Source organism: Pangasianodon hypophthalmus, chromosome 4 (assembly GCF_027358585.1).
Source record: "Pangasianodon hypophthalmus isolate fPanHyp1 chromosome 4, fPanHyp1.pri, whole genome shotgun sequence".
In the NCBI taxonomy this organism is placed as follows: domain Eukaryota; kingdom Metazoa; phylum Chordata; class Actinopteri; order Siluriformes; family Pangasiidae; genus Pangasianodon; species Pangasianodon hypophthalmus.
Window position 1 is genome coordinate 31,097,658 of NC_069713.1, and position 13,415 is coordinate 31,111,072.

Below are 13,415 nucleotides of genomic sequence, written 5' to 3' on the forward strand. Positions count from 1 at the left end.
TTAATTAATTACTTAATTAATAATAATAATAATAATAATGTAATTAAGCATTAATTCAATATTTATATTAATATTATTTTAAGTAATTATTATGTATAAATTTAATAATAATAATAATAATAATGATAATAATAATTTTCCTCTTATTATGTATGCGGCAAAATTACGTCAATAAAAATAACGTCACTAGCACTCAGTGTCCTGAAACATGTTACTTTTGACCACGTGACAGCAAGTGCTCTTATTTTTTCTCCAGGGAAAATCTTACGCATTATATATTATATAGTTATAGGGTGCCAATAATTCTGAAGTTGACTAAACCAGTAAGAACTGTCAATATTGTCATATATCTATCTATATTCTATAACTAAAGAATAAAATATATAAATAATTTACACGTGAAAATACAAATAACAGTGAAAATTTGCTTCCTCATCATGTCATCATCCATGTGTGTTGATAGACTCCAGAAAGTAGCTTTTTTCAGTCAGTTAAATCGATGACTAGAGGTGTGACAAACTCCGAATGCCGCACCCCCATGGTGAAAGATGGCGGCCTGGGCAGGTGCGCCGTCACTCTCTCCGGGCGGTGAGTGCCCGGTCCAGGCTTGCACGTGGCATCGCTGGGGATGTTGTGGCGGCTCTGGATGGAGAAAGATGGCTGCCTCTTCATGTAGATGCTCGCGTCCGTTCTGTTGTAGTGAGCCGGCCCGGGTGTTATTGCCAGGTCCTCGGAGGGCGCCCCGGGTTTCATGCGGCGGGACATGGAGTAGCTGGCGCTGGAGGGCTTGTTGGGAATACGCGAACCCAACAGGTTGGGCAGGGTGTAGCGGTTGGGGGCAGGTACGGCGTCTACGCTCCTGTAGCGTGTACGGAACGCCATGGTGTAGGACGGCGGGCGGCGATGCCAGTTTAGCGGAGGGGCCTTCTCCGGACTGTAGGCTCCTGGGCCGGGAGTTTGGAACTTATCCGCTGAGGAGAGACAGATTTGTTCTTAAACAGTTCTGGAAAAGTGGCTTTGACAGAAATAAATTTCTCTGATGATCAGATCACAATAATTAAAAAAAAAGACATTATTTCACTTCCCAAGTCATAAGATAAAAGTGTTTTGGAATATGACATATTATTTTTCAATTATATGAAAGAAAAATGTGGTTTAAATCCCTCACGTCATCATCGCGTCTTTTATTTACACTCTCGCTTGACATCAGCAATTTGCAACCAATTACAAAAAAAAAAAAAAAAAACACGTTGTACTTTTTATGCATTTCCAGTTACAGTAAGTCATAACCCTGACTTCCTGTCAGAAAGCAAATGGATAAAGAGTTTAATTACTCATCAAACCAGAGCATCGTTCTCACCTCCGACCTTCTTTCTACCCAGCATCGAGTACGACGGAGTGCCATCTCTTCCGAAGCGAGTGATCTTGTCATCCACGTGGTACTGAGGCCCAGGACTGCAGTCCTCAAACAGCACTACCCAGAATGCATTGAGAGAATGTGTAATTAAAGAAAGAATGATGATAATGAGTGGTTAGCAGCGTTATAGTTAAAAGCAAACAATTTTCCAAAGCCATATCCCCAAACCTAGACGCTAAAATGTCTGTTTGCTAGTGAAAGAGGCGGAGCTTTCTGTAGACACGCCTCCCTGTTGTGATTGGTTGGATGCTGGTGCTCCACATCATTTGTTGTTCTTTTGCTTGTTTCTTTATTTTTTTGGACTGATGTGCCACCATTTTACCTCCGAACAAACATTTTATTGAAAAAGCCAGAATGTGAGAAGTTTTACCAAAAAAAAAAAAAAAAAAAGTAATGACTTAAAAATCACTGACTGCACCTTTAATATTATACTAAAAATTCAAACTGATGTAAAATGCTAATATTTAAATAAGAAATATTTTCTAAAAAAAAATAACTGACATTAAATAAAAAGTTATTATTCTAGAACTAAAATCAAACTCAAACTAAATTCATAAAAGTCAAACTAAATCCATATTAAAAATATTTTTAAAAATGTTTAAATCTCAAAAATAAAAAAAAATTAAGTATGAAAAATATAAGATTGAAAATATTAATATATTAAAACTAAACTGACTCAGATAAAAGCTGAAAATATTTAAATCAATACTAATTTGTACGAATTAAAAAAATAATAATAAAAGCAACAATAACACTGGCAGTTAGTCTTAACGCAGAAAAGAGTTAAAAGGTGTTAACAAGCCCGAGCGAGCTTTATTTCATTATTCCGGGCAATGCAACAAGAATATGGTGAAAGAATTTTACTACTGCCTATTTTGTTGTCTAAAAGTCCTAAAAAGAATGACAGAATTACACAGTTTCACAGTTGTAAAATTTTCTTTCCTGTTTCGGCGCCCCACTGCAAGCTGATATTACAATCGCCGTCATTGTGCGATTATTGTATTACACCATACAACATAAACATATCAGTATGATGTGCGCTGTTTAATTTGCAACCCCCCCTCTATTATAAGCAAGGTTGTAACGACAGTTTAGATATCGGATGCCGCAACGGTGTCGTAATCCATCTCCATAGTTTACGCAGGGGAAGTCCAAGCATGCCTGGCGGTTATGATGAGCAGGAAGCTCTTAGCTCAGCCTCATATAAATAGCAGTGTGATGGCAATGACGTGAGGTCTGATTCCACTTACTTTTGCTGCTCATGCGGCGGTGGAAGGAGTATGCCGGACTGCTGGGCTTGGTGTAGTCGTGGTTTATGTAGCCGATGGTAGGGGGGAGAGCGTAGTGCCCTGGTCCGGGCCCTGAATAATAATAATAATAATAATAATAATAATAATCATGATAATAATAACAACAAGGGTTTGCATTTATTCATTTGGCCTGCGCTTTTATCCAAATCCATGCACAGAGCTGAGCATTTGAAGGTTGAGAGTCTTGTCACAGCAGAGGCTCTGTTGTGATAGTGGTCATGGGAACTCAAAAACATCCCTAGAACAGAACCTTACCTCTCAAGGACCATTTCTCTAATAATAATAATAATAATAACGATGATAATAATGATGATGATGCATACATGTATACAGGATATGTATACTGTTTTTTTTTTTTTATTATTTTCATCTTTTTTTTGTTTTGCACCAAAGCTACGAGGCGAATGCTGCTAACAACCAAACAAAACTCTAGTTTCTCATTTACTTCTCAAGTAAATAAATTCTCATCTACGTTTCCTACAGTCTGATATGAAAGGTTCAAATATTAACCTTAATAATTACTAGAAGAGCTTTTAATGGAATTTTTCAAACATTTAAACATCAATTAAATATCTGCATTCCTCATTAATATGACGTTGAACATCTCTGGAAAATGGTACGTGAGGAAAAGAAGCTTTTTTTTAGGTTCTAACAGAGAAACGTGGCTGTTATCCGTGATGTTCGAGTTCGTAACTGCGCTAGCAATAGCAACGTCTCTCTGTGACGTTAGCAAAGCACACGGCCTCTAAGTTCTCACAGGAGTAACGAAAATACAAGAACGACTAATAAATTTGCACCAGATTCGCTAAAGACAGAAGAAATATCAATTATTCAGTATAAACAGAGTGAATGTGATTTACACAAGTGTGAGTTTCCTGAGGAAGCTAAAAATGGCTGCTACTGCTGTTCTTAGCAACATTTATAAATAAATAACAGTCAAGTCTGTTTGAAATTTGTATGAAATTTAACATTAACTTAACATTAACTTAGCAACTTCAGGCATTTGCAGGTAACAGGGACGACTGTTTAACTTTAAGTTGCGTCTATGCCTTAAAAAAATACACTATGAATTCAACAACACACTCAATGGGCTTATTAAATAAACACAAAACTCTCAGAAGTGATTGTTGTTGTTCTTTTTACTACTAGAACACTATCCTTCCAATTCAAGGACACATGAGAGTAAATGTATTTTTAGCCTGAAATTCAGCCACATGTGCAGAACACATTGCTCGAATCCTGAAGCACAGCTGTAAAAAGCATCATTTAAATCCTGAGCTCTAGCAGGCTGTGAAATTTCATACTGCTCTAAAGAAGGGGAAAAAATCAGCCTAAGGGACAGGCAGGTGTCCCAGTGGACTCGTTTTAACGCTGCTTTGGTTTCGTATGAGTTTCTTTCGTCTTGGATTCGCTTTTGAGGTTCACAAAGTGCGAACATGCATGTTCTGAAGAACGTCGTAAGCACTTTTTGTTAAATAAATCCACAAACAATCTGCCAATATCGTATTCTTTCTGGATTATAAGACGCATTAACGACCTTTTTGTCTAGAAAGCGCCACAATGTATACATTGTATATAATTTATACATTTTGTTTGTTTTGTTTTTTTGCGTATTGGCATATTTGACATATTTTTATGTTAATGTTTTTATGCGAATTAGCATAATCGTAGCTGCAGTAAACTTCTAAACGGAATTACCTCTAAAAGGTACACCATTAAACTTATAGCTATACAATAACTTCTTATACCACAGCACTTTTGAATTCTCGAGCTCTGATTGGTCAGAAGGTGTTGGTTAATTTTCTATAACAGCAGCTCTGACAATAGTTTATATTAATACGTTATTGTTTCTATAGCAACACAGAGACTTGTATGGTGTATGGACTTGTACGGGTGCGCCACATAAACGGATTTAAACGTGTAATTGTTGACACGGTGGAGTTTTCGGTAGGGAAATGTTCATCTAGCATTTTTGGAAGGAGTCTCCAGTGTCAGCTTTTTTTGTAACAGTCAAAGGCAAAGCTGTAACATGGAAACAGAGGAGTTTATGCGTAACATGACATTCTGGTCAGGGAACGACTGTTAATAGCTATTTCGCAGACGTCCCCCAACATTACACGCAACTATAAACGGATAAGAAGTACACTGTGTCATTTTTTAATGAATAAAAAATTTTTAGTGTTGGCAAATTGCTGTGGTATAAGAAGAAAAAAAAAACACTCAAGGATGTCATTTTATTGGAAAATAGTCAACTTAGGGTTGTAACAGTAAGTCCGCTTCACCGCATCAGGCCACACCTTGTTGTTGATTATTTTCGTTTAATCGCACACTCCATAGTAGGAGTAAGAATGACACTATATACAGGATTTTTTATATATAGCAAAGGAAACTCTTTGAGGACCACTTTGAGCTTTAGTGACTGACACACATCACATGTAACAACAACATTAAAACAAGCTGACATTGTCTAACCCTAAGTGGGAAGAAGATAATATCACAAGCGATCCACTAGTATTTTTAGCCTTTTTTTTAGAGCTCCGACTGCTAGACATTCAATACCATAATAGCAGTGAAGTTAGATGGCCTTTATTTGAAAGCGGATATTGAGGCTCACCGCAGCCTGAAGTGTCCAGACCACCAAACATGGGTGGTTTCTTCAGAAACGGCGGAGGTCCGGACAGCAGGGTGCTCGTAACACGACCCCTCTTTATTATTCTGTCATTTAGACCGAACGTGGGCTCAGGATTAAACCCTGATGCACGCCACAAGTCCACGACTCCCAGCCTTTGATTATTGTTGCTTCAACCCAGCTAAGGTTTCACTCTGAATCTCAACACAAGGAGCTCAAACTTTACAGTCTGCAAGATTAGTTTTGCCGTCTCCAAAAATCCAGTTAAACAAACTAACTAATATAATATAATATACTTCCATTTCGTAAATGTTTGCAAAATACAGAAAATATAGCATCAGTAAAAATCCCTGAGACTATATAGATTACGTTCATTTTCTCTAAGCTGACTGACACTAATAGTCTGGAGCAATTTAATGCCTGAAAAGCAGCATAAAAGAAGGAGACGGAAATTTTCCGGAAGATTCCAAGAACTCACCCCTCTCCCGGCCAGCAATGAGAGGACGCCGTCTCGTCACTTCTTCTGCCATGGAGCAGCTCGCAGCTCACAGAGACCGTCCTCGTGTCCAGGTCCGGCACAGGTTGGGGATTCATTCACACACACACACACACACACACACAGTGGGCCAACTACGACCTGAATTATAGATGATCATTACAAGGATGAGAAACCTTATCCTTGTCCGAGCAACACACATCTCCAGGAGCAACAAAAAAGAAGTGGAAGAAATGTTAGCCAGAATGCAGTGAATTTTGCAGAATGCATCACTGTACAATGAGTCAAGAGCTACAAGATATGAAAAGAAACATAGCAAGCATTCAGGTCAAAATGACTAAAGATCCTTCATGTGTATTTTTTAAAATGAATTTTTAGTCACTTAGTTTTAATTTTTAATCTCTATATTTATATATCCAATACATCTACCCATTCCTGTGATATTAAAGTAATAAAAAAATCTTCATCATGGCTATTATTAAAATATTCTTACCTCTTATGCTTAACATTTTTAATTATCCTTCTTGTATTTTCTTTTTTGTATTTTCTTTTTATTCCCCAGGTGCTGTGTGGACACACACGTCGTCACTGTGGATTCGGATTGCAGCTCACAAGTATCTCTCGGATCGAGTGTCGCTCAAAGAAGTGCTTTGTTCATGGCTCTGGGTTACTTGATTGGATTAAAAAAAAAAACGTGGATTTCATTTAGGAACAGCGGTTCAATTAAAGAGAAATAATGCCTCCATTAAAAAAAAAAAAACACTAGAAAAAAAGAAATGATAATTGATAATATGTATGTAGTGAAATCCTGACTACTCCTTTAATACACTAGATGTTTTTTACTACACTCAGATTAATTAGATTGATTTTCTAATTTTATTACTGTATTGGAAATCACAGCTCACCATTATTGATGTTATTGTGCCTATAAATAATAAATCAACAGGAATATACTGACAATTTTGTTTGAAAAAAAAAATAAATGAATAGAAATTTTTAAAACAGTCAATAAAAAAGCCATTAAATGCATTTGATGTCCCTAATTATTTTTTTTATTAATTATTTTTATTTAATAATTTTTATTTTAAAAGTAAATCTGTGCTAATAAGTGGGCCTGTAATTTTTGTATTATTTCTTTTTTTTTTTTTTTCTTTTTTTTTTTTTTAGTTAAAGGGGTCTGTGTGACTTGAAAAAAAAACTTGATAACCCCTGCTCTAATATCTTGATTATCTGCAGTTGGTCAAATGTTATAATTTTTAGCATGAACTATTTATTATTATTATTATTATTATTATTATTATTATTATTATTATTATTATATCTATTATCTATTATTTTTTATTATTATTTTTTTTTTTTACAAATGAACCTATTCTATGTAATTTATTCTTTATTTACATTTTTAACATGTGAACGAAACATTTGAGAATCATTCATATTCATATCTCCTGTGCTAGCAGGCAGAAATAATATTAACAATTAACAATAAGTAAAGCAAAATGAACTGGACAAGATTCAGAGTAGATGTTTATAATAAATTAAGCTTTAAAATGTATTTGCTTTTCTTGTCAAAAAGATTTAAACCAAGCTTTAAACAAATTCCATCAACAATGCATCTTCCACGTCCTTACAGAAAAGTCACGTGTGAATCTGACACATTTTTAACGTGATCACATAATCAAGTTTAACCAAAAATGTCAATGTGTTGTTTTGACATTTAATAATAAAATGTTTAGGTAACACTTTCTATAAAGCCCATATTCATAAATCATTATAACTGTACGTCTAATCCTTTGTACGTCCTCTAATAATGCCTCATAAATCTTTAATAATGTGCTTTTGTAACAATAGTGTCACTAGTCATTATAATGCCATGTGGTGCAAACTTGATAACTAATAATGACCTGGGAATAATTTTAAAGCTTTATTAACAATTATAAACACTGAAAAATATCGTCATCAAGTGAATATGTGAATATATTGTTCCTCATTCTCAGTATTCCTTATTAGTCCAGAAATTCATCTGGATTTAAGTGTGCTTTTAATCATTAATGATATTTCACTTATATAATATTTATATATAATACACTTACATAATATAATATTTCACTTGCTTTCTAATGATTTGTAAGTTATTATTAGTTATACAGGTTGTGCATGACATGGACATGCACATGGCACCTCACATGATACTAAGGTATCAAGAAATTACTTATAGCACTTATATTACTGGAGTGGCACACCATCGGTGCTTGGCCCCCTAATGATTTACGAATATGGGCTTCATAGAAAGCATTACTCAATATTGCATGGACATTGCGTATGTAATTTAGGAGACGAGGCACTGGGGCGGTTTAGCAGAGTGTGTATAGTGATGGTGGAACAACAGGATGGACCCCAGCGGCGCATTAAACATTAAAAGCCACTCCAAAGTGAGACTCATTCCATTTAAATGGTGGGTTCCTTTACACAAAATGGAAACAGTGATGACATACAAGATAAAAACACTCCCAGATAGCAGATGAGTGATGGCACAGTGCCGGTCCGTGCAAATTACTGCTTTCATCTGGCCAGCATACTGCCGTGGAACGACGGAGAGGAACTCATGGCAATGGTGGAACCCTGAAGAAACCACATCTCAGGCATGATACAGACCACGGCGTAATGGTTCGACTGACCTTAATCTTCCTAAACTCAACCAGATTTGGTCCAAAAATTGGTTGCTTTCTGGGCTGGAATCCAACAAAAAAAAATGTACATCACTGTTACGCAAATTATAGACTGAAAATAAATTATTGATTTTAAAAAATGCAACCTGTTAGCTAAGAACCCCTTTGGAAATGGTTAACTGCACGTTTTCTTGAATTAAGCATTAAAAATATCTTTTAAATATAACGTTTTAGGATTTAAAAGGGCTAAATGGAACCGCAATCGTGGAATCGATCACCCAAGTGTTCAAGTATTTGTTTCTAGAGATACTTGAAAATCTTAAGAAATATTTCTAAAGCTATGTTGTAAAGGTTCCTAATGTGAAATGTGCTCAATTTTAACTAAAATATGAGAAAATGTTTGATTTTTTTTCCATTATAGTGGCCTTAAAACAATGAACAATGAAAAACCAAGAATTTTAGAGTTTCTAAAAATCTAAAAATCCAAAATTCAAAAATCCAAAAATATAACCAAATTAGGGTTATGTGTGCCGTACAGAAATATTATTTTTGATGTACTGAACATTAAATTCACTATTAGTTTGTTAAACCAGCTAGCTAGTTAAGTTTCGACAATTAGTTGCTAGCTAGGTAAATTTACTACATTAGTTTGTTAAATTAGCTAGCTACAATGCAAAAATATTTTAGCAAATAAAAATATATTGAATATAAGCAACTTTAACTACTATAGTTACTATAGTTACTTAGTTTTTTTTTTTAAATATAAGTATTTTTTTAAAGGTATGTTTACTCATCTTAAGCTATTCTTTTGCCAGATCATTTTGCTTACTTCAAGCATTTATTTCTAGAAATAAACAACATTATCCAGCAATAGAATTAAGCTTGAAATTAGTAAATATGTCCAGAAATAGCCATAAAAATCTCTTATTTGTTATATAATAATCTTAGAAATAACTAACTTAGAAATAGATAACTTTTCCTTTTTTCAAGACTTATCTTTACTTGCTGAGACATCTTTTTTTTTTCTTTTTTTAGTTAGGGTTTTTAAATTTACATTGTTAAATTAGCTAGCTAGTAAATATTCCTAATTTAGCTTGTTAAATTAGCTAGTTAGATAAGTTGTGTAATTTACTTTGTTAAATTAGCTAGCTAGTTAATTTTACTAATTTAGCTTGTTAAATTAGCTAGCTAGTTAAGTTGTGTAATTTACTTTGTTAAATTAGCTATCTAGAAAATTTCCTACTTTGTTAAAATTAAAGTTTTTTTTTTTTTTTTTTTGCTAATGTGCCAGTCTTGGTCATTGACTTCACAAACAAATCTGCACAAACGGATGTGAATGGTTTTACTTCTTTTATTATATATGAGGCTAACCTCAAAGAGGTGCCATTACTTTTCTAAATGTTATCATTAATTTCCACTGTAAGAAATATTTCTATACATAACTAAATGATGTGTGTGCATAATGCTCTGTGCTGCATGGCGTCCCATCCGGGGTGTATTCCCGCCCTGTATTCCCGGGATATTCTCCGGATCCAACAGAAACCTGATAAAGGATAAAGTGCTTACTGAAGAACTGAATAACTTTAATCCCAAGGAGATGGGAAAAGGAGCTTTAGATTTTGGGTTTTGGGGGTTTCTTTGGTGGAAAAGAAGCTTCCCCTTGCAATCCAACCTCAAATCAAAGCCTACATTACACCAGCGTGTGTCTAAAACCAGACTCTTTCCACTTGTGGCTCTGTGATAGAGGAGTGAGTTTCCTGACTTCAGATTCTTTCTCAACCTTAAACAAAATCTCAGCTCTTCTGACCATCGATGCTGAAGGACCATCACGCTGTCTGTCTCTGATTTATCTGTTTAGGCGATCGATAACGTGCGTTCCTTTCAGTTACTCGCATTTCTCTGTTATTGCTATTTCCATTAGTCGTCTTGTATAGAACGTGTGTAGCTTCTAAATCACAGCGAATGTGTGCTTAGTCGTCGTTCTCTCGTTTATTTCTCCATCTATCTCTCAACTCCAATTCGCAGGACTTCGGCTAACATCTCGATGCTCGGATTGGATTCACTTGTAAGTCTTGTGCTGAATTATTTAATATAGATGTGAATCATATGTAACATTTTGTACTTTCATACATATATATATATACTGTATATAATGTACAAATATATGTGTAATAAATGAACTAAGGATGTGATGGGGATTTCCTTTCAGATATTTATACATTATTTATAACAACTAAATGCTACATTTCTCCTAACAAGTCTTGCTAACCAGTTAATTATATACTTGCATTACGGCTGCAATGGAATGTACAATTACATACGCAAAATATATAAAATCTGATGCACAACACTGATCTTACTGATTCTGAGATCATTTACAATTTTATTACTAGCAATACCTATAGAGCTAAACCTGCTCATATAATTTAAGCCCATTTAAATAATGCTTACAACAAAAATTCCATTCATTATGAATTATTCAACAAAACATTCATATACATATATAATATACATGAAAGTATATAAAGATATGAAAATATGCTTGTAACCCAAACACTATTGTGTCAGTAGTTGGTTATGTGAAATATTGTGAAATTTAAGACAATACTGATATTAAACACACACCAAAGGACCGTAATTTCTGTGTATCTTGTTTAATTCTGCAGTATTATTAAAACCAGTGATGTGCTTGTTTTTTTTTTTGTTTTTTTTTTTTAATGTGACAATTCTTGCAATTGTGTGTCATGCAAAGCTGTTTTTTTTCGTAATAAACTTAAACTAGAAACTTGAACTTGACTTTATTGGATCAATTCATTTTATTGTTCATATCTTTAATTTAATTTGGAAATATATATAAAATAATCATGCCATGTTGAAACAGTGAATAGTATGTTTTTTTAATGATATTTATATAATTTTTATAGGTATTTCCTTCAATATTTCATCTTTCTAGTAACCTACATGTTTTTACCAACTATAGTTTCAGAAGCACTTTGCTTGCACTAATGAAGTTTTTGTCCTATGCTTAATTTTATTACATCCACTATATAAATTCGGGTCTGAATGTCTAATGCACTAGTGAAAAAGCTTCTATTTTGCATTCTTTTGTAATTTAATCCAATTTTTTTCATTACAAATGATATTATCACCAACAACCGGAGTGAAACCTAAAATCTTAGAACAGGAATTTCTAAATTTCAGAATGACAGCGTATGCTTGAGCTGACACGGACTCCACAAGTTTGTGTAAAACCCTGCGATCTGTGTTAGATCTGTGTAAATGTGGTCTAAACACGCGCTTCGATGTTAGGGATAAGGAAAAAATCTCAAGGAAATTGGATTTTTTAAAATGAAGCAGTTAAAATCAGAAAACTGCTGAAATTCCAACATAAAAAATTGGCTGAAATATAAATTGTAACCTAGAAATAGTCAGGAATATTGTATATTTATAATATATTCATGCATATTTTCATGATAGTGAGTACTTTCAAATTTCTTTTCTTTGTTGAAAATTCAAAAAGATTCTTTAACTTTATTTAGAGTTTTAAATGAAAAATAAATTCCCCGAATTTCAGTGTAGTCCCAGACTTTTGGACCCAAATATATTTAATATTTATAATATCATAAATTTATAATATATATGATATCATATAATATCATCATTTAAGTGCGGTTATGTGTGATGCACATGATAGAAAATATAGTATAAAGCAGTTTACCATGAAATACCATGAGATCAGACTTCACCTTTAGATTTTATTACTAGCAAGCTGAGAGTCAGTTATTGGACAAATTGGCAAATTTAGTAGTGAAAATATAGCCTATGTAAATGTGAGAAGACTAATCTCCCTGAGCAGTTGCCATGTTGAACTTTGTTTTTTTTTAAATAGTTTTTTAATAGATTTCTTGGAGATTCGATATCTGTGTGTGAATTTTTACACAGGTGGAAATCATACAGAGAATCTGTATGTAAGTAGAAGTATGCAGTACGTAAGTAGAAGTATAGGTACTGTGTCAAAATTGTACAGAATCCAAGTTCAAGAGTGTTCAAGAGTAAATATTTTTAATGTTCATGATGATGTTCATGATGTCCGATCCTGCATGACTAGCTAGTTCACTAAGCAATCAGTCATAAGGAAAATATTCTGCTAACTCAGATACCCGCAGAATTTGGCTTCCCGACTGGATCATGTTCAAGAACTCTTTGAATGAATGCTACGGCACATTAACAACATGTGCCTTAACTAACTAGCTACTTTAACAAGCTAATCTACAAAACTTGACTAGCTATCTAATTTAACAAAGTAAATTACAAACCTTAACTACGCTGCAAAAAAATTATGTTGAACAAAAGAAATATTTCTCATTATGGGATTATTATATAACAAATATTACTCATTTTAAACGTCATTCTATTTGCAAATAATTTCGCTTCTTTCTAAAAAAAAAACAAAGCCAAATTAGCTAGAAATATAATATGATGATTTCAAGCATGAAATGAGTAAACTTATCTAAAAATATGCTTAATAATCTTATATTTGTTGAAAAACTATCTAACAAAGAGAAATATTAGTTCAAGTTCCTTATATTCAAGACATGTTTACTTGCTATGATATCCATTTTTTGCACTGTAGCTAGCTAATTTAACAAACTAATGTCCAAAATTTAACTAGCTAAATTAACAAGCTAAAGTACAAAACCAAATTAAAGCTACCAAATTAAACAAACTAATCCACAAAAAATTACTAGCTAGATAATTTAACAAACTAATGTATAAAATTGAACTAGCTCCCTAAATTAACATAAACTACCTAAAGTACAAAAATTAGCTAGTTAGATAATTTAACAATGTAAATTGCAAAAATTACCTAGCTAGCTAATTTAAAAACTAATGT

General features: G+C 33.5%; 1 protein-coding gene across 1 annotated transcript; it reads right to left on the minus strand.

Moving 5' to 3' along the window:
• Positions 1 to 60: 60 nt before the first annotated feature.
• odf3l2a (outer dense fiber of sperm tails 3-like 2a) lies at positions 61 to 6,424 on the minus strand. Its single transcript, XM_026937101.3, has 4 exons — positions 5,835 to 6,424; positions 2,668 to 2,778; positions 1,361 to 1,474; positions 61 to 971 (listed from the first exon to the last, which is right to left on the minus strand). The coding sequence occupies exons 1-4, from the start codon at positions 5,884 to 5,886 to the stop codon at positions 484 to 486; spliced, it is 765 nt and encodes a 254-aa protein (XP_026792902.1). The 5' UTR covers positions 5,887 to 6,424; the 3' UTR covers positions 61 to 483.
• Between the last annotated feature and the right edge of the window lie 6,991 nt (positions 6,425 to 13,415).

Excerpts from the sequence above, each read along its gene's own strand:
- odf3l2a (XM_026937101.3), bottom strand. The coding sequence starts at position 5,886 with ATGGCAGAAGAAGTGACGAGACGGCGTCCTCTCATTGCTGGCCGGGAG. Across the intron at positions 2,779-5,834 it reads CATTGCTGGCCGGGAGAGGG|GGCCCGGACCAGGGCACTAC; the intron begins GTGAGTTCTTGG and ends ATTATTATTCAG. Across the intron at positions 972-1,360 it reads GGGTAGAAAGAAGGTCGGAG|CGGATAAGTTCCAAACTCCC; the intron begins GTGAGAACGATG and ends GTCTCTCCTCAG.